At 47.0% G+C, this 26,434-nt stretch overlaps 2 protein-coding genes across 5 annotated transcripts in view; one reads left to right on the top strand and one right to left on the bottom strand.

Annotated features, from left to right (window-relative positions):
• Positions 1-23,709, bottom strand: part of OLAH (oleoyl-ACP hydrolase) — a 34,942-nt gene extending 11,233 nt beyond the window's left edge. Inside the window, exons 1-2 of the mRNA XM_045005438.1 lie at positions 23,485-23,709; positions 614-744 (exon numbers count right to left, since the gene is read on the bottom strand). Of these exons, the coding sequence (XP_044861373.1) occupies positions 614-743 (130 nt within the window). The 5' untranslated portion in view covers position 744; positions 23,485-23,709. The remainder of the gene's footprint in view (positions 1-613; positions 745-23,484) is intronic.
• A 1,071-nt stretch (positions 23,710-24,780) lies between these two features.
• LOC123363726 (peroxisomal carnitine O-octanoyltransferase-like) overlaps positions 24,781-26,434 on the top strand; it is a 36,290-nt gene continuing 34,636 nt past the window's right edge. The window contains exon 1 of one of the 4 annotated variants that reach the window (XR_006576877.1): positions 24,781-24,836. The gene's annotated coding sequence lies outside the window, so the exon portion shown is untranslated. The remainder of the gene's footprint in view (positions 24,837-26,434) is intronic. The other 3 variants (XR_006576876.1, XR_006576875.1, XM_045005035.1) reach the window with 3 other exon arrangements.

Genomic DNA, 26,434 nt, shown 5'->3' with positions numbered 1-26,434 from the left:
GAACCTTTTCCAGAGCTGATACAACATGATAGCCATGGGAATGACTTCACTCTGTAACTAAATGCCATTTTACTGTTACAAAGCCATTGTGTGACATTGGTTTTGATACAGGGAATGTAGAATCATGCAGAGAAGTGTAGCTAACTGCAATTCATTCTGCACAGGAAAAGGGTCTGCAGCTTCCCAGCATACTGAAATGAATTTTAAATGTTCCTTTTTGAGCAGTTTTGCTGCATGTACATTTTTTAAAATATAATCAAACATGTTACTGTATTGCAGACCCATTTAACAGATCTGTTTCTAAAACAGTCAAGCCTGTTTTAGCTTTGAGAGAGAAATTTAATTGAAGGTAGATATATTCATGTTTTGAACCCAGGAACTTGGGACCTGCTTTGCGGTGGCATAGGAGTTGAGGGAACTCAACATCCCAATGGAGGTATTAAGCACTTTGCAGGAGGGAGCCATGGTAAGAACATTATTAGAAAGATAACTCAGCTCTCTTTACCAGGGCTGAGAATATTCTGTTTAAGATCTTACTACTCTGCATGTTAGTATCCTGTCTAGCTGGCACATCTTTATTAAATTGTACTTGTCATACACAAAAATTACTGACCTTCTGTTGAGTTGTCAAAGCGTTTCCCCCATCGTGCAAAATGGGTAGCGCCACTTCCACCCCAGGGGAAGCAAATCAGCCTATAAAGCGCATTAGGCCTTCTGTATAGACAAGCAGCAACCTTCTCCATTCTTGAGGAAAACAAAAAGAAATCTTATTCATTTGTTCTGTGGTTTTTGGGGGTTTTTTGAGTGTGGTTCTAGACTTCATTTAGTTTGAAACAGACATGTTTTCTATTGTCAAAACTGCTAGCACTGTATCACCTGCCTGTTGAAAAAAAAAAGTCCTTTTATTTTTAAAAAAAAATTCCAGCAGGCTGGGAAGTGATTTTAGTCAGATTATTTAAAACTTTGCCTTTTGTTCCCTTTCTTAACACTTATTCTTCTATGTCAAATAAGCACATGGAATAAAGTTAAAAATTCAGCACTGCCTGTCCTAATGATTTAAGAGGTGAAAGAGCTCCCAGTCCAGATCTGAGAATTCTTAATGAGCCTTCCACCAAAAATTAGGAAAGATCAGACTTAATCCTGATATTTCTAAGGCCTTGTCTACACTACAAGACTATTTCAAATCAACTTAGTTCGAATTTGTGGATTCGACCTTATGAAGTCGAATTTGTGTATCCATACTAAATACACTAATTCGAATTTCTGAGTCCACATTCACGGGGCCAGCGTCGACTTTGGAAGCGGTGCACTGTGGGAAGCTATCCCACAGTTCCCGCAGTCCCCGCTGCCCATTGGAATGCTGGGTAGAGCCCCCAATGCCTGCTGGGGGGAGAAATGTGTCGAGGGTGGTTTTGGGTAAGTGTCATCATTGAACCGTCAATCACAACCTCCCTCCCTCCCTCCTTGAAAGCGCCTGCGGGCAATCTGTTCGTGCACTTTTCTGGTCAGTGACAGCGCGGACGCCACAGCACTGCAAGCATGGAGCCCGCTGCGATCATCGCCGTTTTCTCCTCCTCGCACTTTATCGTCCACCTCTTCCACAGTCAGCTGATGAGAAATTGGGCTACTTTTCAATGGTGCTGCAAGCACTGGGGGATCATAGGGGACATTTTGCAAACATCAACGTCGGGTGGCCGGGCAAGGTTCATGATGCGTGTGTTTTCAGGAACTGTGGGCTGCTCAGACGCCTGCAGGAAGGTAGTTTCTTCCTGGACCACGAAATAACTGTTGTGGATGAGCAGATTCCTAAAGTCATCCTCGGGGACCCAGCCTGCCCGCTAATGCACTTGCTCATGAAGCCCTATACAGGCGCCTGGGACAGCGACAAGGAACTCTTCAAATACCAGCGAGCAGCGTGACCTGTGACTGTTCAGTTTCTATACAGAGAAGCTGAACCTGCCCCTGTTTCTTTACCCACTGACTGTTGACTCTCCTCTTCGGTTACATACCCCGTTCACCCCGTTTCCCCCACTTCCAACACACGTGTAAAAATAAAATACATGTCCCATTGTTACTGAAGAAAGGTTTCTTTATTCATGACTTTGCGTTAAAGGGTTGAAACTGGGAGGCAGACTGTGCTGGGTAGGGTGTGCGGTGATGTAAAGACCGCCTCTAAACTCAACGAATGACAGGCTCCTGCTCCTAGAGCGGTCCGCAGTGCCGGAATGCTTCTTTCAACGGAGCCTGCCATCCCTCTTTTTCAAATTCTGTGTGCGGGGGGATATGTGACCTTGTGGCGGAGGAGTACAGATACAGATTCCTCTGCTGCGTGACTCAGCGGTCCAGGACAAGGACCGCTGTATAAGATCTGTAACCGCCCTCCCCCGCTAGAAAGTCACATCCCCCCCGCCCACACAGAACCTGGAAACCACCTCCCATACCGACCATGGTGCCTACTGACTGCACTGTGTGTGTGACCCGCTGCTGATCCTGCCCCCGTGTCTGTACCCTGGGAAAGGTGACTGTCCTATGCAATTAACAACCTCCTTCCCCACGCCCCCCATTCAAACACAGTCTTCTTTGAAAAAACATGACGGAAACAGTAATTAAAGGCAAAGTATTTTTATTACTTAAGTAGACACTTAGGGGATGGAACTGGGATTGGGACTTGTGTGAGTCCGGAAGGGAACGACTTCTGCAAATGTAGGGTATGAGAGCTTTTGGGTACTTGAGCACTCTGCTGGGGTGCAGTGACAGTTTACACGGCCTCTGGCGCCCCTCCTTCTGGTTATTTTGGGTGAGGGGGGTATGGGACTTTGTGGCGGGGGAGGGCGGTTGCAGATACACTGCAGGGGGGCTCTGTCCTCCTGCGGTCCTGCAGAACATCCACAAGGCGCCTGAGCGTGTCCGTTTGCTCCCTCACTAGTCCAAACATTGTTTGAGTCGCCTGCTTGTCTTCCTCACGCCACCTCTCCTCCCGTTCGCTGTGTGAGCGCTGGTACAGAGAGACGGTCTCCCTCCACTGGCTCTGCTGGTCCGCCTCGGCTAGGTAGCAGCCCATACGTTCATCGAACATCTTGTCCCTTGTCTTTTTCTTTCTCCGCCTAATCTTTGCCAGCCTCTGCGAGGGGGATGCTGTGGCAGGTCTGGAGACAGTGGAAGCTGTGAGATGGGAAACAGGGAGTGAATTCCTTGCAAAGATACATTTTTGCGAACAATTAACTGAGTCTAGGCTGTCTCTGTGAATTCTGGGTTGAGACCCCTGTGCCTGCTGGGGCACAAATAATTTTCGCGGTGGATTCTGGGTAAATGTTGCCAGTCATTCCTTCCTCCGGGAAAGCAACGGCAGACAATCATTTCAAGCCCGTTTTCCCAGAATTGCCCTGGCATACGCCATAGCGTGGCAACCATGGACACTGTTTTGCCTTTTGTGTATGTCACCGTATGTGTACTAGATGCCGCTGACAGAGGCGGTCCAGCAGCGCTACACAGCAGCATGCTTTTGCTTTTGCATGACAGCAGAGATGGTTACCAGCCATATTGTACCATCTACCATACCATAAATTGGTAATAAGATGGTAATAAAATGGGCATGGTTACCTGTCCTTTTGCACTGCACCATTTGGTGCTGTCATAAGTGCCCCTGGCCAAGCAGCCAGGGGCGCAAAAGCAAAAATTGGGAATGAGTCCTGAGTCCTGCCTAGATTATGGGCAAGTGTACTAGAGAACCACTGTATCATAGAACCAGATAGCACAGCTGCTCTGTGTCCGATCCTGCATAAATTTGGAGCTGTATGCTATTCACAGGGGGTGCTCCTGCAACAACACCACCTGTTCATTCCGGCCTTCCCACAGCCTTCCTGGGCTACCATACCATTGTCCCACCACTTGTGTGATGAAGTAATAAAGAATGCAGGAATAAGACACAGTGACTTGTTTGTGAGAAATGAGTGGAAGGAAGCCTCCAGCTGCAATGATAGTCCAGGCAGGACATTAATTACTGTGGATGAAGGAGCCCATCATCCCTCTGCTAGTCCAGGGGCAATTCAATCTTTTCTTTACACAGGAAGGGTGGGGGCTGATGGAGCTCAGCCCCCTGTTGCAATGATGAGGATGGTTACCAGCCATACTGCACCATCTACCATGAAAAATTAGGGCCAGGCGCCCTTGATCGACCTCACAGATGCTAGTACGCATGGTTACCAGTCCTTTTGCACTGCCCCATGTGCCAATAGGCTGATGATGAGGACAGATACCAGTCGTTTTGTACCATCAGCCATCCATAGCGTGGGGGGAGCAAGGATGTTGGTGTTGAGTGCTGCACCATCACGTCTATCTGCAGCATTCAGTAAAGATAGGGTGACATGTAAAAGAGTCAACAGAGGATTGTTTTCACTTCTGGTGGTGGGTGGGGTGTGTGCGCAAATTGCCGAACTATGCCCTGACCCACCGCAGACACTGTGTTTGACCCTAGAAGCATTTGGAGCTCATCCAAGAATGCAAATACTTTTCGGAGACAGCAGGAACTGTGGGATATCTTGCGTCCTCATTCCCCCCTCCCTCCATGAGCGTCCATTATATTCTTTGGCTTTCCGTTACGCTCGTCACGCAGCTGCTGCGTGCTGAGTCTGTGCTATGCCGTCTGTCCGTGGATTTATTAAAAATACTTTGGACCAGGCGCACCATAACAGTAATTCCACTACTTAGATGCATGAGTCTCCTAGCGAGATCACCGTGAGGACGGGCACTGAAGGAGATAGAGAGCGCATGCTGCGTGAAATCTATCACGAACCACGGACCGATGCAGCCGTGCTCGGGGAGGCAATGCTCCCTGAATACCGCATGAAAGCCTCGCGCGGAAAAGGGTGCTATCACGGAGCACCCAATAAGGCAGCTCTCCCCAGGAACCTCCTGCTGATGCTTATCGATTAATGGAAGGAGAGCTTCGTGGAGATCTCCCAGGAGGATTTCTGTTCTATCACCATATATAGAGAGACCTCCTTCTCACACACTTCAGATTCCTGTTATATTAAGAATAAAAGTTAACATGGTTAAAGCACTTACCGACTGCTCCTTCCCCTGATTCAGGATCCGGGTTCATGGCCGGGGAGGGTTGGTAGGGGATCTCCGTGACGGTGATGAAGAGATCCTGGCTGTCGGGGAAACCAGCGTTGTAAGCGCTCTCGCCTGCCTCGTCCTACACAAACACTTCCTCATCTTCCCCGTCCGTGAACATCGTCGAGGAACTGTCCATCAACACTGTCCCATCATCAGAGTCCACGGTCACTGGTGGGGCAGTGGTGGCAGGCTCCGTAGCGTCCGTTTGCCGCTTTGATTTTTTGGTAGCCTTGTCTGGGGTCCTTGGTTTTCACGCGGCGATGCGTTGCATGACGGCTGTATCCTCTGTCTGGATCATGGCTTTGGAGACCTTCTCGTAGGTCTTTGCATTCCGTTTGTTGGAGCGCAGCTCCGAAAGCACAGACTCCTCGCCCCACACACCGATCAGATCCAAGAGTTCCCGGTCAGTCTATGCCGGGTCCCTCTTTCTATTCAGAGATTACATGAACTCCTCTGCTGGAGAGCTCTGCATTGCTGCCTGTGCTGCTGAGCTCGCCCCGATGTCCAACCACGAAATGAGATTCTAACTGTCCAGAAAGGAAAAGGAATTCAAATTTTCCCGGGTCGTTTCCTGTGTGGCTGCTCAGAGCATCGAAGCTCGGACTGCTGTCCAGAGCGTCAACAGAGTGGTGCACTGTGGGATAGCTCCCGGAGCTACTAAGTTCGATTTGCATCCACATCTAGCCTAATTCGAGCTAGCCATGTCGAATTTAGCGTTACTCCACCTGTCGGGGTGGAGTACCAAATTCGAACTAAAGAGCCCTCTAGTTCGAATTAAATGGCTTCCTGGTGTGGACGGTTGAGCGGTTAGTTCGAATTAACGCTGCTAAATTCGATTTAAAGTCCTAGTGTAGACCAGGCCTAAGGTAAAAATTAAGCAGGGAATACACTGACAAAATGTTTTAGCCTTTTTTCTACACTCTTGAGAAATTTAAAAGAGCACAAGGGCAATTAAAAAACATTTTCAGGTCAACTTGAATCTCTGATTCTAATGATTTGGAAGGCATATCAGTTGCTATAATGTTAGAACTGAAGTGTGAGAGGGACACAGATAGCAATCAGATGACAAGATATTAAAGGTCCCATATTCTGCAGCCTGCTGAAGCTGCTTTGGAAAGCAGAGAATCCATCAAACGCTGATATCTGGAACAGCCTCACTCCTCCACGCACACTTGAAAACCTCACTCTCCACCTCCAACCCACACTTCTTTGCTCTGTAATTCCACCACTAATCTCTGTCACTCCTACACTTTTTAACTTTCATGCTACAGTAGCTCCTAAAAGCCTCTACCAGGTTGGGTCCCATTGTGCCGGCCCTTGTCCACACAAATAATAAATGACAATGCGTGCCCCCAGAGAGCTTACACCTGATCCTGAATGGATTTAAAACAAAACAAAGCTATAAGAAACAAGCGTAAAAATCAGTTTAAACACATTTTCCCCTCTTCCTGTTTTGTCACCTCACTGCCAACATAGTGGTTTAGAAAGTCTTTGCTTCTCTGTTTTGCTAGACTGTAAGATCCATGGGACTGGGACCTTTTTTTAGGTTTGTGAAGCATTATGGAAGCATATGGCTTCTAATCAGAAAACAACTAACAAATCCACCCATATCTACAGCTCCAACACACAGAGTTTCCAATTTGGATGGGCAAACTCATTCAGTCGCAATGGGAACTAGCCTGAACTGCTGCCATCTTTTAAACCAAACTGGTATGCATAGCATTCCTTATTCTGGCATAAATGTTGTTTCAAAGACTCAGACTCTTCCAGTGATAAAAGGCTTCATATATCCTAAGGGCACAGGAAGCAGGAATTCCTGAGAGCCCATCTCAGCGCTGCCACTGACTTGCTGTGTGGTTTGGGGCAAGTCACTAGTCCTGTCTGTACCTATTCCTCCAGCTGTGAAATAGGACTATTACTAGTCTCCTCCTCACACTGGGTTTCTGAGGTTTTAAATAATAATCCAATAATAATCTTTCATCCAAAGATCTGTAAGTTCTTTACAAAGGTGGGAACACAAGTCAGTGGTAGAGTGATGAGTAAGACAAAAGCCTCATGATCATGCCAAACTCATCTATCTCTTTATTGCTATTATTCTAAACTATGGGAGCTATTTTATTCAATAACTGTACTTTCTGACTGTTTTCCTAAGCTCTCAGCATTTTGCCGTGAGCCACTCTGTTGTGCAGTAAACCCACCCCAGCATGATTTGCTTCCATTCTGCACCGTATTGCCAGCATTTATGAACTAATGATCGGTGTCAGTTAAGTAAACAAAGGCATTCTAAGTTCCTTCTAGCCTTTTCCCATAAAGCAATTCAATCACAGTTTGAGATCTGCAATTTGGCAGGTCATTAGTGTAATTTTGACTCTGGAGTGACTGGCTGCATACTGTGCTGGAATCCTAGTTGGCTGGTTTGTGCTGCCCTGCTGCTAGTTCTACTAAAGTTAGGGTGACCAGATAGCAAGTGTGAAAAATCAGGACGGGGGTGGGGTATAATAGGAGTCTATATATGAAAAAGCCCCAAATATTGGGACTGTCCCTATAAAATCGGGACATCTGGTCACCCTATGTTTCTATAACACACTGTAGAAAAACACACACTGGCAGTGGGGAAAAATTACTGTGGGGCTACACCGCCTTAAAAAGGAAATTACAAGAAGACATTGGGGGTGGAACATCCTCATAATCATCTCTTTTGAAGTTCCATTAAACAGGGGTCTGAAAGGAAGATTAGATGTTATAAATGATTTATAGATGAGCAATCTAACAAAAACACAGTGTGTTTCCTGCACACTTGGCTAGCATGCTCCGACTCCAAGGAGGAAGAGGCAGAAGAAGACGATTGTGACCTGGATCACTCAGGGAAAGGAGGCTTCCAGGTGTGAGGCAACAGCATTCCCCACTAGGCAGGAAGGTATGTTGATGGAGGAGGAGGACTGTTTTCACCCTTGATGACTGTCTCCCACCCAAGGAGTTTCTTCCTCCAGGGTCCACTACTCTTAGTAGCCCCAAATGAACTCTGAAAGAACAGCAGCCAGATTTTCTCTGATGACACAGGATAAAGTGGAGCCTTGCCTGCAGTATGCTCTCTCTCTTCAGAGGATCTACACTGCTTCCCTCAGACAAGGTGCCATGCCTGCTGTTGCTGTTGAGGGGCAGCATCCTTCATCAGGGCCTGGAGCTAGACAAGTGCAATGGAGTGCACAGTGCCAAATACCCTTTTCCCTGAGGATTTCAGCTGCCTCTCACAGAAGTGGTGACCTGTGAGATCTTCTCCCTGGGGAGTGAGTCTTCCCATTCCTGTTTCCATCATTCTCTTCCTTCTTTGTCTTTCCTTCATCTCCTCCCTGTTTCTTCCAGTTCCCATATTCCCCTTTCTCCACCTCCCCATGTCAGTCTTTCTTCTTTTATTCTCCCCTCAGTTCTGTCCCTCTTTCTTATCATGTTTCCTCTTCCACCCACAAACCATTCAGACAAAAAAAACTGTAAGATGGCTGCTATCTTATTTCCTCGTTGCCAGAGACAATAATTGTATAGCTATTAAAGGCCCAAAATTATTTCCCACAAACATTTGGACTTAAGCTTTGCTCATATTAATATTTATGACAACTGAATAGTAAAGAATTTTGGCAAACCAAAATTCAATTTCTAATTTGTTGAAACTGTTAATACAATCCGATATATACATGTCTTGCTTCTCCATGGCATTGCACCATGTGCAACTCATGCAGACATTTACATTTTCACCAAGTGCACCCAAATCAGAATGGTGGCATTTTACATCCACCTTGAACACATAGCAGTGGAAAAATCTGCCCAGAGTGTGACAGAAGGCCTCAGTTATCTTGACTTTCATGTATGTTTAAATTGACAAGATTATTAATTCTTTTCCATTACTATTTCTGAGGATGGGCCACCTCAACAGGAACCAGAAAAAGGCAAAGCCAAGAGAAAGTTAACAGAAATAAAACATTAGCTGGGAGTCAGGGAGATACAAACTGCTGCTGTAGGCTGCAGAATAGCTACTGCACAGCTAACTACTGGAAGACAGCGTGCTGGGAAAGTCCCCTGGGATCTTTCTGCATTAAATGCACATACCTGCATATTTGGTATTAGTTATTCTATTTTCATATAAAGAAACCAGAGTAGTTGCTACCTCCTTCAGCCTCCCAACTGATTGCCTCTCCCAGTCATCACCTCCTGAAGGGGACACTACTTTAACCTCCCCACAAACTGATCACATACCCCCACAACTGTGTCCCCTCCCTCAGGGAAACGCCTCGCTCCAGCCCCAATGATCAGCCAGGGCCCTCTCCTGCAGACAAAGGGCAATATGCTGCTTCTTCCAACTGATTGAAGTTGTGCTGCCCCAGCACTCAGTTTACAGGTGATTAAGACACCACATTAGTCAGAGTCCTTCCACTGTCTTACCATTGCAATACTAGACACTTCAGATAAATCTTCCAGTCATGGGCTTTCACCCTGCTCTCTGCCTTCTGCTCAGTCATTTCACAGATTTGTCACCCTCTGGTTTCCCTTAACCCAATCATACCTCAATTAGCAAGATGACTTGAATGCCCGTACACTGCAGCCTGGGGATTTCCTTTATTTTCCTGCCCCAGGAAATTTCCACCACTTGCATCTGAAGAAGTGGGTATTCACCCACGAAAGCTCATGCTGCAAAACGTCTGTTAGTCTATAAGGTGCCACAGGATTCTTTGCTGCTTTATTTTCAGTGTGCAGCATGAAGCAGCAACAAGCCCAGAGGTGCGCTGACAAGCAGTTGGAGCAAGATTAGCCTACCCAGGAAGAGAGGGAGATGGTGTTCAGGTGACACTGCACCTCTCTTTAAATCCTGTCTAGGTAGTGTAGGGGAGGAGCCAGAATGCTCACAAATGGCACCACAAATGGGAATGCAACAAGGGGTGGAAAAGCAGAGCATCCTCAAATAGCAAACAAATGTGGAGTGACCCACATAATACGAAGCACGTGACAGAGATATACGGGGGTCAGAATCATAATTTGGTCTTACTCCAAGGCATTTTAAAAGTACACATTACATACACAGAGATAATAATATAGAAGACTGTCACATGATTTAAGTAAAATAATATCTTTAGTTAACAGAGAAATTACAACATATATCATCCAGGTGCTGAAACAGTGCAATAAAGAGAACTAGCAGTAACACCCTACATTTATGTGTAATAATCTCATATTTTCCAGTATGTGATGTGGCTAATGGCCGAAAGCCAATAATCATCTCAGAAATACAAGTTGCTGTTACTGATTTTATATTTTTTTCTTTTCACTGTAACTATGTAAGAAATAAATGAAGACAACAAAGAAGAAGAATTTAAGTGTAAGAACATTTAAAATTAATGGTCAAAATGGTCAAGCGGCTGTGGATTTTGATGCTTGATTTAAGGCATCCAAGTTTAACTATTTTAACCAGTACCTGTTTTGTTTGTTTTAAAATGTGTAAGAGTTTTTCCATTATTCTCCCTACATTTCTCTCCACCACTTCTAGGAAATTCAATACTCTGTGGAGTTTAGGAACTTGCACATTATGGAAAACCCCAGCCAACGAGCACAGCTGATATCCACAAGAGAGCCCCAGTCTTCTCCCCACCGCCACCTGCTATACCTGTCTCAGACTGACAGAAGCAAAATCAAGAAGGTGATTATATTAAAGCCTCTTACCCCATTTCTACCAACTATTTCAGTTTCCATGGAGACAGGAACAGGAATGGATAAACTTTGGCAGTGGCTGCTAATACTGAGCAAATGTTGGTTTCAAACAGCTCATACACAGGAGGTTGGGAGTGAACTATTTCTATGGGGTATTATTTAGAGTGCTTTTATTTTGGGAACAGTAGGGAATTTATTAAACTACACTTACCTTTTGTAGGTGTCTGATGCAAGGGAGTATGAATTGAACTGATAGTTTTGCCTGCAGTCTGCCCTAAGGTTGGTACTCATGCTCTACATAGGCAAACACACACTCCTTTGCTTAGGATAGACCTGTTTAACAACTTTTGTCCAGGCAGGGCTGTGTGGTTTTTAACAGATACTAATAACATCATATAGGGGGAATTTCATAACTTTACACATACTATTGCTACATACATTTCACCATGATATTATTTGACCAATGAGATATTAGTTTTCAAATGATAGCTCACCTGGCATATTTTGTACAAAGATTATTACAAGAGTGTGCAGGGTGTGAATATACGAGTGCTTTTGGTCACATCCACATAATCTTGAACATGACAAATGCCAGTGATCATAATTAAGGCTGCAATTTAGTCACACAAGACACAGAATCTGTGACTTCCAAAGACCTCCGTGACTTCAGCCAGCGCCGGATGGAAGCTACAGGGTCCCCTGCCATTGCAGGCGGACCCCCCCACAGTTCCCGTCCGCCATGTGTGGCAGGGGGACCCCTGGAGCTCTCTGCCTCTGTGGGCAGCAGCGGGACCCCCAGAGCTCCTGGCTGAGTGGCAGGGGTGATACCTGCCACTCCTAGGCACCGCAGGCAGCAAGAGTGAACCCCGCTGCTCCTGGCTGCTGCAGGCAGCAGGGGACCCTCAGAGCTCCCGGCTGTTACCAGATTTGCCCGTTACTTTGGGATGGGCTCATTTATTAGGGCTACTCTTCGGGGGGTTGTTCTTTAATTCTATCAGTATACTGCTTGTTTCACTTGTGTTTTCATACAGAGCTCTGCTTCTCCCTTCTGCAAGTTCCCTCCCAGTGGAGCTATCCTGCAGGGCCTAGGTGCCCCAGGGCTGGGTTCCTCAAGCCCCAGAATCTCTCTCACACACACACACACACACCCAAGTCTGAGTGGACGAGGTGAATCAGCACTACCAAGCTGACCTCTTATATGTCCCTGACTCAGCAGGCTGGGTCGAGCAGCTCTTCCAAACTTTCGCCCTTATATGCCATGGGCACTGCACCGGAATAGAGTAAGCTTGGATAGGCTGGGGCAAGCAGCACTTTTAAGCTGCCACCCTTATATGCCCCTGGACTCAGAAGACTGGGTCGAACAGTACTTCTAAGCTTCCACTGTCCTATGCCACAGATTCGGCACATCCCTATCCCCACTTTCACATTACAATTGTTCTGGTAGTAAGCCACTTGATGAGCGAACCCCACAAGATTTTTGGGCGCTACAGGGATCTTTAGCTTAGGTAAGAGGAGTGTTGCTTCAGAACAAATGGGGAAGCCAAAAACCAGAGAGAGAGACAGAGAGGGAAGGAAGCAACCAGTATAACCATAAAAGTTATTTATTGCCAGGTAATAACCATGCAAGGAGAGCCAAACAAACAAAACAGTTATAATATTAAATCTAGCTTAAATCTGATTACAAAAATCAGGTTTAGAATACTATACCTGATCACACAAGTCAGGATTAGAGAGCTATACCTAGAGTAGAGAGAGAGTTGGGTTCTCACCACTCCGTGAAGCTTGAACCAGTGGGGTTCCCAGGTGGTCGTGATAGCTGAAGGTCCAGACTGCTGGAGACAGGCAGAGCCCCCAGCACAATCAGTCAGGAGAAGATGAAGTCCCAATGGAACTGATACAGATTTTAGATCCAGGCATTAGAACACTTACTTGCGCGTGGATAGGGGTTTTTTGTAGGGAAACAACAATGGTTCAAGGGAGAACACTAGATTTGTTTGTGGGTAAACTGGTGGCTCAAGGGAGTATACCAAAGTTGTCTTGTTCAGGTTAGACAATAGGAACTGATCATTCCTGGCTATGGGCGGTGTTCCTTCCAGGGAGCTCACATTGCAATTAGTCAGCTTCAGTATTTTGGATACCAATCAAGGATTCATTACTAGAATTGGTCTGATAACTACTGAGCTGGGTGTGGGCAGGCGGGTTCATTAACAACTGGAGCAGAGATCCCCATCATGCAGTGCTTCCCTGCTTTTCTGGTCCCAGAGTTCAGCGCAGTTCTTGCCTAGGAATCTCTGTTTTCCATTCTGTATGCTAATGGAGATGCCTCCCTGTCTCATCTTCAATGCAAATGAGACTAGGGGAGTTTCCTTAATCCTGTCACCCTTGTCCAGGGGTGTTTAGGTGTGTGTCTCACTGCCTTTTCATTGCTTTTTGTAAGTCTTTCTTCTGACTGGTTTTGGTTGAAGCAGAGGCTTGGGTGGGTGTTCTTCATAAGTCAGACAGGCTGGATACTGCACCTTGGTTCCACAAGAACACAGAGGTGACCGGTAACATGGCTGCCGTGGGTGGCAGGGGGACCTCCGGAACTCCAGGACATCACGAGCAGCAAGGGGAACCCCCACAGCTCAGAGCCACCAGCAGAGGAGGACCTTGGAGTTGCCAGTCCGCCTGCAGCTGCCCAGGCTCCCAATTTTGTCATGGATATTTTTAGTAAAAGTCAGGGACAGGTCACGGGCTTCTGTGAATTTTTCATTATTGCCCATGACCTGTCCCTGACTTTTACTAAAAATATCCGTGACAAAATCTTAGCCTTAATCATCACTGACTTTAACAGTTACAGCATCAAATGGGGCTATGGCATAACTGATTAAAATAGTGAGCTAGTTGAATTGTAGGCAGATATACACCATTTGATCTTAATTCACTGTTCTAAGATCCCCAGTTCTTTCAACAAGTGCAGATAGAAATGGGATTACAACCCTGATCAGGCATTTGTCAGCAATAAGATAGCTATTCATGTAACAAACTTTGTTTGGGTCCAATTCCACATTTACAGCCCTATTGCCAAACTCAGTACCATTTTGGCACTGCTTAAATTGTAAGAAAGTGAATAGAAGGGATTCACCAGTGACTTTGATGCTGTTGTAAGATCAAACCAATACCAGAAAATTATGACAGGTATGTCAATGCAATGCATACTGTATTGATGAAGTATATTCCACAAGGCTGCAGAACAAATTATGTGCCCAGACTAACATCTGAGATATTGGATTGGGATGCAAAGTTCAAAACAGACCCCTCCGGCAAAGAGCTGGTCTCTGCACTAAAGGAGGAAAAACAGAAAAAGAGAAGTCATGGAAGAATCTCATTGGGAGCGTGGACATGACCCACAGCGGTAAGAGAACATGGATAATCAACTGGAAGCTTAACATCATCCAAAAAAAGGCAGAGCAACATGACAATATTACTGCAGATGAGGTCACATTAATTCCTAGAAAATGGCAGAGGACTAATTCTTCCTCCGTTACATGGGGCCAAATCATTGATTGCCTGCATGGGAATTTGTCCTGCTATGGCTTGCCAAATCATTCCCATGATTACATTCTGGGTGAGAGCCTGAGCTTGCTCAGATGCTGAGGTCAATGAGACATTATTCTGGAGGGACTGTACACCAGACATCATTAACTCTTCATCTTTTTCTATGAGTCTTTCGCACCCAGGAAATACCTTACTTATTAACTGCTGTTCCTCACTTAACTGTTTTAAAGATGCTGTTCATGGGGTTCCCATCTTTCCTATATTTTTGGTGGCATATGATAGTTTATTAGCCAGAACTTCTATGTTTGCAGCATCAGCTAAAGAGATTCTTGTTCCTACAGGTGCAATCCAATCACTTAATTTCTTTTTTACTCTATTTACATGGTTGGCCCCTTGCCATATTCTTACCCATTCATCCCAACCCTTATGGCCAGTTCCAATCAAGGGAGTGCATACAGGTGCAATGTGAGAAGATATTCATGCCTTCTAAGTGGATTTGAACCTCCTTCAGAGAAGTCTGAGGTTGAAGAACCAAATGTTCTTGTCGATCCAATTTCAACACATGTGGACCTGAAATTGGGGCTCTTAAACATCAGAGGGGAATGAGGTTTGTGATCAGATGACAATGATGACACGTAGGGCCATGGTTGCTCCCCAAACAGCGGAGGAAACCAGAACTATCCTGCACCTTCTGCTTCCCAGGAGGCTGTCACTGGTTGTGTTTGATGGTGTACATTCCTTTCAAGACCACAATGGCTTACAGAAGAATGAGATGGAATCTGGTGTGATCTTAGTTTCATAACAAAACTTGAGTGACTCCCCCATGGCACTCTGATTGCAATTGGCAACGCTTTCTCAGGGGCAACCCAAGGAGTTGCCAACAGCATAGAACTGATAGTGACGCTGCAGGGTTGCTACCATTCCCATAGAATCCATGCACGTGGAACAGCAATTTTAATTCCTGGGCTCCAGCTGGCAAGCACCTCCACAGGCTCAGAGGGATCACAGGTTCAGCATAGAGCCTGGACAACATAAACTCCAGACACTTATGAACAGCAGGGTGCTGGGTCACGATGAGATGTCATGGCTCATGTTCGGGACCTGTGAGGGGGCAGAGAAGAGAGAACAAACTTCCACACTTCTCCTGTATATACAAGTTGAGGACTTCTCTGTCCTTTTCCTGCCTCAACATCAGGATAGGCACTGACAATCCCACCCGAAGCGTACTTTCCAATGGCCACAAGCTAGCCAAGAAGAGTGGTTGGCAGGATGGAGAAGACAATTTTACTATTTCTTGTGGGTCAGGTGGTTTACCCTTCCACTCTTTGAGCTGTGAGGAATGAAACCATTTCCACCAGGGTTTCCCATTTTTTCCATTCAGGATTTCTACCTGATAAACACTGGAGCTGGCCCAATTCACAATAAAGCAGAGGCCATCCCAGGTGTATGTCAAAGAGTGCTCCTCCGCTGAAAACCTTCTGTTCATTACTGGTTGGCCTAATTCCCATATTAAAGGAGGTTTTACCCAGCCTAGTTTTTTGTCCATGTTTTTCTGTACTATGCCTAGCTGTGCTGCCATTTGCTTGTGTAAAGCAGCTGTCATCTCTACTAAGGTTTGTATCCATTCATCTGTTCCCACCTTCCCTTCGCAGGCACTAGGCAGTTCCACTCCCAACCACCAACTTTCAGGCATGCACATTTGCCTTCCAGTCATAACTTCAAAGGGAGTGTACCCATGTATCACCTTAGAGGCTCTTCGAGCCATTCAGATGATTGGTAGCTTTTCATCCCAATCCCTCCCTGAGCTCTTTACTTGTTTTTTCAAAGCTTCCTTTAGTGTGTGATTGGTTCGTTCAACTTGTCGTGAGGACTCAGAGTGTCCAGCTATGTGGAAACATTGCTTAAAGCCTTACATAGCTCTTGCATAACATCTCCCACAAAATGGGATTCCCAAATCTGAATCAGTTACTCTGGGAATTCCATTCTTGAGAAAACTATGTTAAAGAGCTGCTTATCAGTGACAGAGACAGTGTTGGTTTTATTAGGGATGGCTTCTACCCATTTGCAGAAGGGATCTACTATTACCAGGCAGTATTTATTCCCTCTACTGGCAGTGGGTAAAGGTACTATGTGATCTATCTGAATCTGGAACCAGGGACCCTCTTTCTTTGGTGTCCCAATGCATTTTTTTGAACCTGGCGATCAGCATTAACCATGGTGCACTGCAGACAATTATTGCACCACTGATCTATATCCACTTTCATGCCTGGCCACCATCCTGTATCTTTAACCCAATTTAAAGTACTCCGTTTTCCTCTATGCCCTTGCTCATGCACAAACTGAATCAGGTCCCTTCTGTACCTGGCTGGGGACTATCCAGTGCCTTTGACCACCTGCATCCACTGCCCACTATATGTCTCCAACCTGCTCAATTCTGAATTTTCCTGTGGGATCTTTCCCTGTCTTGGTTAAGGACCGGATTTCTGTATCCCCATCTCGAAAGGTACTTAAATCCAAGGTATTTATTCCTTTTGCCTAAAGTTTTTTCCTGGGTAGTTACTGCCTCTGTTTGGTCTACCTGGTGTGTGTGTCTAATGTGGTTTCTAGTAGCAGCAACTTTGGCTAAGGCATCAGCTCTGTTGTTCCAGTGTGCTTCTTCTGAGTGATTTTTCTGATGCCCCTTTGTGTGAGTCGCCCAGGTGTCCCCAGTTCTTTCCTTGATAACCTGTTTATCAGTGGGTCTCCCTCCGGAGATCCACCAAGGACTTAGAATGTTTGCTGATGCTCTGGTGTCCACTAGCAATTGGGCTCATATCTCTGGGTTCCCCACAGGGTTCCTCACAGTGGGTCTCCCCCAGATGTTGCATTGAAGTCTTGTGATCAGCTGGGGAGACCCACGGGGAATCGGGCACCCCTACTGATCATCTGACTCTCTCAAGTGCCTCCACTCAGAAGAGGGGGCCTGGATCTGGTTTTGACAGGGAGTGGGCCTGTGAGAGTACTGGGGCAGTGGGCCAAGAGGGGGAGGCTCCCTGCATTAACTCGGTTCTCTGCATGACCTGCAACAAAGCATTAATCAGGATGCTGAGGGGCTGGCGATCATATTTTCCAATATCCTCCCCTAAGTTCACCAGCTCCTCCCAAATCATGTTCCTAAAGGTCTCCTTGGGTCGGGGCTGTCCAGAGTTTTGGGAGGTAGGGGGATTATAATTGGGAGGGCGACTGGCAGGGTGAGAACCATTAGTTGCAAATGTGACAGCCTGTACTGGCTCTGAGGTAGTCTTTTTGCTGATTTGTCTTTTTAAGACACCAGTCTCTCTCAGCAAATCCTCCTGCCTGTTTAATTTTTGCCACTAGTCCATTCCAGGTTAGGTGTTCTATATCCACAGCTCCCATGGTCATTTTTGTCTGAGAATTTAGTCATGCATAAGTGCTCTGTACTAATTCAGGTCACTGATAATGGGAAGTGATAATCCCATTCTCTTCTGTCTGGGGTAATGAATCAGAGTGAGTTGCCAGCATCTTTTTTCAAAGTAGGTAAGCATAAGGGGCCACTCCTGGTTTCTGCTTTTCCATTATATATAGTTTCTTGAGGAAAGAAGCAGGCAGTAATATTTTGAGAGCACTTATCATCCACTCCCGGGGTTCAGCGGCAGTCTGCTCCCAAGAACCTTTGCCTACGTCCAGAGCATCTGCATCACAAGGAGAGGCAGATAACTGAGCCGATTGGGTTAAGTCCATGCCGTCAGCAGAGGGGTACATTTGCCAAATGCAAGTCAGCCATGCCACGGCAGTGACACGGTTCAGTGGCCCCAGTCTCTCGGCAATAACCTTGGCCTGACTAGGAGACCATCTTACTATGTCCATGACCAGTTCCATCATGAGAAGATTGGCTCCTGCCACTACGGTTTAACCTCCCTTGTGGAAACAGGGGCGACATTCTGCATGTGTGGCCAATCAGGGTTGAATGGGGTTTGGGGGTCAGCATCAGGGGGTCTCTCTATTTTCCCAGGGGGTGCCTAATCACAATCTTCTCTCAACCTTACAGCTGCTACCACCCCCTTATGGGTGCTAAATTGGGCGCACAATTTACTAATCTCTGCCTCTGAGGGTTTGCTGCTGCCTTGGCTGCCTTATTCTCATCTACAAGGAAGCAAGTTGCTGCTCTTGCTTCTTCTAACAAAATTTTTGAGTATGTTGAGTCTTTCCTATATTGTTCTGCATCGCTGCTGGCCATGTCTCTCTCCTCTTGCATATTTCTAAGTACAGTCACCATTTTAAGTTTTTCTGCTATAAATTCACACCCAAATATTTCACATTTGTTCAAACGCTGTTGTAACTGCTTTTTCTCTAGCTCCAGTTCCTGCCTTCTCTTTACCATTTCAGCCATGTCCAAACATGGATAAAATAATGCCCATGCAGCAGCCACATCCTTTGCGCTACCCCGTGGCTTAAAGGTTGTGCAGTATTGTTCAAAGTTCAGACTTGCTTCAATCAGGGGATTCTCACCTCTAAAGCACCCCCTTTCCCGGGGCATTTCCCCTTCTTCGTTACCTATGTCTCTAACCTGTTGGTTTTCTCCTGTCTCAAGTGAGCAGCCAAGGGTTTTTTTTCCAGCCGTCTCTACTTCCTTTATCTCACTAATGATCCCTGCCAAAAGCCCTTTCACACAATCACAGTATTGCACTCAAATCTTTACTTTTAAGGAACAACACAACTCCTTATTGCACGGTCCTACAGTTATTCTAAGCACGATTCTTAACTTAAAAGTTACAGGACGTTACCAAATATTCTATGAGGGAGGGACTGTTAGAGGGCTTATTCCTTCACCCTACCACTTCCCTGGTCCTTCTCGCATGAACAGAGAGCAACAATACCCCAAGTCCAAAGGCGCAATTAGATGTTTATTGGGGTGAACTTCCAGCAAGTTAAATCCAAGTTCCTTTTTCCTTATTTTCGAATCCCAACTTACTTCCTGTTTGCCCCTAATCTATATAGTAATACTCTCAGCTATACCTTAACCAATCATTTTACTGAAATTTACCTAACCAATCCTAACATACTGTAACATGATTAGCTAATCAATTATATCCCACCACCTTAATTAGTTTACACCCAACAAAATTAATTATACAGCAGACAGAAACAATCACAGAACCATACAGAGACCATGCAAAGTGGGAACTATAATGACAAAACAATACAGAAGTGAGGATTTCACAACTACATCTACACAGACATAAGGGTTTCCCAACTATGTCTATTGATAAGTGAGTCCTTACCAAACAGAAAACTATCAAACTAAATTTTCTTTTACATCTTCTAGGCTCTTCCCTTTAGCTGGCGGTGATAGATCAGATCACCTTTCTAACAGCCGCAGATTGCCTTATTTCAATATGACTGGTTTGAAATATGTGATGACGTGACCATATGCTTTCCAGCTTATGGCTCCTCCCACTGCTTAGCCAAAGGCCTTAGCTTAAGAACGGGGCCTCAGTTTGTCACAGTCAGAGAAGGCCCTTACACAGGCAGACAGTGATTTTGATTCTTTCTTTCATCAAATTAATGCAGTTGAACCTGATAAAAATTTAAATGACTAATTAATTATTTGTATGCAGGGTACTTGTAGTCATGTCTGACCTGAAGAAGAGCTCTGTGTGGCTCAAAACAACTTCTCTCTCAGCAGCAGAAGTTGGGCCAATAAAAGATATTACCTCATCCACCTTGTCTCTCTAATTAATTATGTGTTAAATAATGAAATAATAGGAATCATAGAATATTAGGGCTGGAAGAGACCTCAGGAGGTCTTGCTGGCAAGAATACTGTGGGAGATCATATCAAAAGCTTTACTAAAGTCAAGATATATCACATCCATCGCTTGACCAATATCCACAGAGCCAGTTATCTCATCATAGAAGGCAATCAGGTTGGTCAGGCATGACTTGGTGAATCCATGTTGACTGTTCTTGATCACCTTCCTCTCCTCCATGTGCTTATATATGTCAAGAGCTGGGTTTCACCTGACTCTGCAACAAAATAAGACTGGGATTTCCCTAAATAAAAACGGGCATACGGGGTCAGACCAAAGGTCCATCCAGCCCAGTATTCTGTCTACCAACAGTGGCCAATGCCAGGTGTCCCAGAGGAAGTGAACCTAACAGGTAATGACCAAGTGATCTCTCTCCTGCCATCCATCTCCACCCTCTGACAAACAGAGGCGAGGGACCTGCAACCATCAGACTGTTTTGAAGGTGCTGGGACTCATTGACCTGAAGCTGTGTTCTTAAGCAATGTGCTGTCACGTGTTCCAGCCCCATCCCACTTCCATATTGTACACAGGGCTTGAATAAGGAGCTGGGTTTTGACAGGCTATATGACAAAATATATATTAAGCAGAGGTGAAAGTAAGCCAGTACAGCATACCGGTAAGAAAGTGGCTGCCGGTAAGGGCCAGTACACAGCTGACGTTAAAGCTCTGCCGCGGTAGTGGTTTAAGCACCATACCGGCAGGGCCGTTGACCGGGGGAGGGGAGAGCTGCCCCAGGGCCTGGCGATTTAAAAGGGCCTGGAGCTCCCAATAGTGGCCAAAGCCCCGGGCCTTTTAAATCACCGCTGGAGCCTGGGCGGTGCAGGCTGGGCAGCGCTGAAGGGCTGTCTGGGGGAGTCTGACCCCATCCCCACCCCTTCCGCCTGAGGCCTTGTCCCTTCCAGGCGCCCAGAGCCACCCCCCGCCCTTGCCCAGCCGCCCGGTGGACCAGTAAGTCCTTTAGGTTACTTTCAGCCCTGATATTGAGTCTCCCCAAATGATAAGTCCCTGCCACCTTTAGTTCATTATGAAGAAATGATAATATGCTCGTCTCAGAGGTTAACCTTTATTTTAGTGTCACAAATATTTTATCTCAGTTTTATGTTCTGTTTTCTTTGTTAGTTAACATGCAATATTCATGTAAAAATCAACAGCAATAGTCAATCAAATAGCAAGTCCAGGTGCAATGTTTTCACAGAAATTAAATGATAGTTACAAATGAAGAAATCTGTAGGAACTTTGGTTTGTTAGATTAATTAAGAACAGGAAAAATGGTGAAATTAACCAAAATTTGTTTAATTGTATTACAGATTTTAAAACATTTGGTATGATTAGAAGTGTGTGCTCTGCTTTTTACACAACAAAAAGACTAAGATGACACTTTCGGCTTAGTTGGCTCCTGAATAATCATTTTTATTAATTATATGCAAACATATAAGGCTTAATGCATGCTGCTGCTCTGAATAGTTTCTGATGGCTTCTAAAATGCAGACAACTGAAAACCATTAGAGTGCTCACAAACTACTTAAAGAAAAACTACCCTATTTCTAAGCAGTACAATTAATTGAAACAGCTAGTATCTTTTGTGTTGCTGTGGGACTCGTGCAGCAGCAATGTGGCTTGATATACTTTAATGGAATTTGGATAACTGTATCTGTGGCTAGAATATCTCCATCTCTGTTACCTTTTAATTCCAAAATTCCATCACAAAAATGCCAACCCTTAGTGGAAAATTACAAACTGGTTCCTAGTGTTGCCTGTTATCCAGACATCTTTGTACCAATAATGACAGTACCTTTCTTTAATAAATTCTACTGTATGCAAATAACTTTGATAACTTCCATTGACCAGATCAATATTTGAAACAGTATTAGTGCTATATTCAAGTTACATGGAAAAGTGCTACAGAGAGGGCAGCTGAAAGTTTTTTTCCAGGACAGGGACATTTCAGTTTTGTCTGAATAGTCAGCAGATGGCATTTGAGAAGACACAGGTCACTACTTTGAGATGCATCCACCAAAATACATCTTGTTTTCTTTCAACTTATGTGCTATCATGCACAAAAATCTCTGATGGAAATAGCCAACAGTCACATTTTTGAGTCTTTGGGTATTTCTACACTACCCCCCGGATCGGTGGGTAGTGATCAATCTATCAGGGATCAATGCATCAGATCTCGTCTAGACGCGATACATCGATCCCCGAACGCACTCCCCATCGACTCCGGAACTCCACCAGGGCGAGACGCGGAAGCGGAGTCAACAGGGGAGCGGCGGCCATCGATCCCGTGTGACGCGAAGTAAGTCAATCTAAGATAGGTCAACTTCAGCTACACTATTCTCGTAGCTGAAATTGCATATCTTAGATTGATTCCCCCCCAGGGTAGATCAGGCCTTTCTGTGATCAGACATAACTGCACGTAATGAGTAAGATGCATGGTTTACCATTATTGAAATGACATGTACTCCATTGATGTAATCCATTACCCTTTTTCACTGTGATTCTGACATGTAAAATAAGTAAAGGAGGTGATATTTATGAGAACATTTTAAAAATTAATGGAGCAATTGTTGCTGTTGTTTGTGCTGATCACTAATGACACCCATATTTAAGCATTCCTAAGGATTTGTATAAGACTCTTGTTTTCAAAAGAATGGAAGTTTCTTCATGAAATTCTGCATAGAATTTCTGTATAAATTGGTGCTTTCTACCTCTCCATAAGCAAGGTTAATGGTCTGTAATCCTGACATGACCAATTACTGCACCAAATATCCACACAGAGGGGAGAACTTTGATAAAGTGTGTGCAGAAGGGCCGGTAACAGGTTTCAGAGTTTTCAGGCCAGAAGGGTCTATTAAATCATCTAGTCTGACCTCCTGTATAACATCATAGAATTTCATGCAGTTACTCCTGTACTGAGTCCAGTAACAAGTTGTGTTTGACTAAAATATATCTTCCAGAATAGCATCCACTCTTGATTTTAAGCCATTAAAAGAGGAAGAATACTTCATTTCCCTTAATAGTCTGTCCTGAAGGTTAATCACCCTCACTGTTAAAAAATTGTGTCTAATTTGAATTGGTCTTGCTTCAGCTTCCAGCCATTGCTTCTTGCTCTGCCTTTCTCTGCTAGATTAAAGAGCCCTCTAGTCCCCCTATTTTGTTCACATGAGGTGAAGGTATTTATACACCACAACCAAGTCACAGCTCAATCTTGTTTTTAATAAGCTAACCCGATTGAGCTTTTTAACTTTGTCACTGTAAAGTATTTTTTCTAGCCCTTTATTTCGTTTTGTGGCCCCCAGTGTAGACCAGGCCAAAGAAGGAAGTACCTGCCGCCGAAGACCGATGGCGACCGACAGACCTGCCGCCGAAGTGAGTGAGTTTAACAATTGAAAAGGCGCTCCCCCTGCCGGTCACTGCAGCCTAAGCAACGAGGAAATAAAAAACCAAAACACCAGAAACAAAATATCGGGACACATGGTGTCCGGACCGTACTTCGGACAAACTGCTCGATATCAGGACAGTCCTGATTTTATCGGGACGTCTCGTCAGCCGTTGGCTGAGCGGGCTCGGGGCGTGTGTGCGTGCGCGGGGGGGTTCCTGTGGGGCGGGCGGGGTCAGGGTGTGTGTGTGTGCGGGGGTGTTCCCGTGGGGTGGGCGGAATGTGTGCATATGTGTGTGCCCGTGTAGGTCCTGTGGGGTGGGTGGGGCCGGGGTGTGTGCGCGTGGGGGGGGTTCCCATGGGGTGAGCGGGGCCAGGGCGTGTGTGTGTGCGGGAGTGTTCCCGTGGGGTGGGCGGGATGTGTGCATGTGTGTGTGCACGTGTAGGTCCCATGGGGTGGGCGGTGCCGCGGTGTATGCGCGTGGCGGGGGGTTCCCGTTGGGTGAGCGGGGCCAGGGCGTGCGTGTGTGCGGGAGGGGGGTTCCCGTGGGGTGGGCGGGGTTGGTGTGTGCGCGGGGGGGTTCCCGTGGAGTGGGCGGGGTCAGTGTGTGTGTGTGTGTTTGCAGGGGGGGGTTCCAGTGGAGTGGGCGGGGTCGGGCTGTGTGTACAGTGGGGTTTCAGTGGGGTCAGTGTGTGTTGGGGGGTTCCCGTGGGGTGGGTAGGGCCGTGTGTGTGTGCGCGGGGGGGGGTTCCCGTGGGGTCAGTGTGTGTTGGGGGGTTCCCGTGGGGTGGGCGGGGTCGGAGTGTGTGCGTGTGTGTGTGTGTGCGCGCGGGGGGAGGGCGGGGTCGGTGTGTGCGCGGGGGGGGTTCCCGTGGAGTGGGCGGGGTCAGTGTGTGTTTGCAGGGGGGTTCCCGTGGAGTGGGCGGGGTCGGGGTGTGTGTACAGGGGGTTTCCAGTGGGGTCAGTGTGTGTTGGGGGGGGTTCCCGTGGGGTGGGCGGGCTCAGTGTGCGCGTGGGGAGGCTCCTGGGGGGGCTGAGCGGGGCCAGGAGCCGACTGGGGCTGTGACACGTTCCCGCCGGTAGCGGAGCGCGGCTTTGGGGAGCGGCGGCGGCGGCGCTGCAGGGACGCGTGTCTCACTCACGTCCCTGGACAGGGCGCGGGGCCCGGCCTCCCGCCCGCCCCGCCTAGTCTGAACAGGGCGAGGCCCCGGCGGCGCTTGCGGCTGCTGCGCTCCACGTCACTGCGGCTGCGGGGCGGCCGGGGCTGGCGGCGGCGGCGGGGGGCGCGCAGGGGCGAGGTGAGCTCCGCGGTGGGCCCGCTGGCGGGGGCGGGACAGCCCCCTTGCCCGGGGCGCTGCAGCCCCGTTCGCTGTTCCCGCCGGCAGGGCTGCCCGAGCTGGCGGCTGCTGCAGGGGGGCGAGGCCGGACCCCCCCCCCCCTCGGGCACGGCTGCCACCTGCAGCGCGGGATTGGGCCCCGGGGAGGGGGCCTGGGCCGTAGCGAGCTGCCTGCACGTACTCACCCGCCAGCGCCGTGTGCCTAGGCCGGGGGCCGTGCCCCCAAACAACCCCTGGGGCAGCAGAGCTCTTAGAAACTCCCCCAGCCTGCCCGCATCTCCCAGCACCTCGCCCACAGCTGCCCCCGCTAAGCTCCTCCATGGCCGCTGGGCCGGGGGAGCGCGTCTGGCTGGCCACAGGCCCAGGAGCAATCGGCCCAAACTGAGTAAGGCAGAAGTCCCTGTCCCGCTGCCTGTCTGCACGCCCCGTCCTGCGCCCAGGCCCGGCTGAGGCCCCGTTGAGGCCGAGTCCTTGTTTGTTCCGTGCTTGGGTGCGCCTGGTGTTCACAGGCTGACACAAGGAGCAGGCCACGGCCACAGTCCAAGCGTTTGTCTGCAGTTAAAAGGCTGCAGCTCCAGCTCTTTAGTGACCTATCGGGGGTAGCCGGACGCTAACGCCTGCAGTTGTAATTTTCACTCCATGCAGCTGAAGAAGTGGGTTTTTTACCCAGGAAAGCCTATGGCCAAATACATCTGTTAGTGTTTAAGGTGCCCCGGGACTCCTCGTTGTTTTCACTTGAGTGAAGACACTACTTCTGCCCATGTGCAGGGGCGGCTCCCATCCACATAGGTAATCCATCCCCACCTTTCCAGAGTGGGTAGCTGTGCCCATGGGTGAAGCCCTGCCGTTGGCATAGCACTCTCTGCACCTAGAGTTAGGTTGGTATAACTGCATCCTGCAGGTGTGGAAAATCCTAGGCGATGTAGCTTTATCAACATAATTTGATAGTGTCAACCAACCCTAAGTGTGATGTAACACTATAATAAAGGAATTATAGTAGTACAAAGGTTATAGAAAAGAGGTATTTATGTGCACATTTTAAAAACAATATCCTTGTTTTTAAAAATCAAATATAAAATGTTATGGATAGAGTTTAGACTGTAAAATTGCAATAATCAGTAATAAACAATTTATATCTGACTGTAAATGGACTAATATGAATTATGAACACAAAGGGTAAGTACTAGATGCTCTCCATCTTTCCCAAAATATATTTCTAGCTCTAAAATTTTACTGCTTACATAGTTCATTACTGGAGCACCCACTGGACTGGGGTGGCCAACCTGCGGCTCCGGAGCTGCATGCGGCTCTTCATAGGTTAATATGCAGCTTCTTGCATAGGCACTGACTCTGGGGCTGGAGCTGTAGATGCTAACTTTGCAATGTGCCGGAGAGTGTTCAGTGCTCAACCCCCTGCTCTGCCCCAGGCCCTGCCCTCACTCCACCCCTTTCCCACGCCTGCCATGCCCTCACTTTTCCCCCCTCCCCATGCAGAACCTCCTGTGCACCGCGTAACAGCTGATCGTGGCAGGCAGGAAGCACTGATTGGTGGGGCTGCC

Source organism: Mauremys mutica, chromosome 2, assembly GCF_020497125.1.
Source record: "Mauremys mutica isolate MM-2020 ecotype Southern chromosome 2, ASM2049712v1, whole genome shotgun sequence".
Taxonomy (NCBI): Eukaryota; Metazoa; Chordata; order Testudines; family Geoemydidae; genus Mauremys; species Mauremys mutica.
This window is presented reverse-complemented; position numbering and strand designations above follow the sequence as displayed.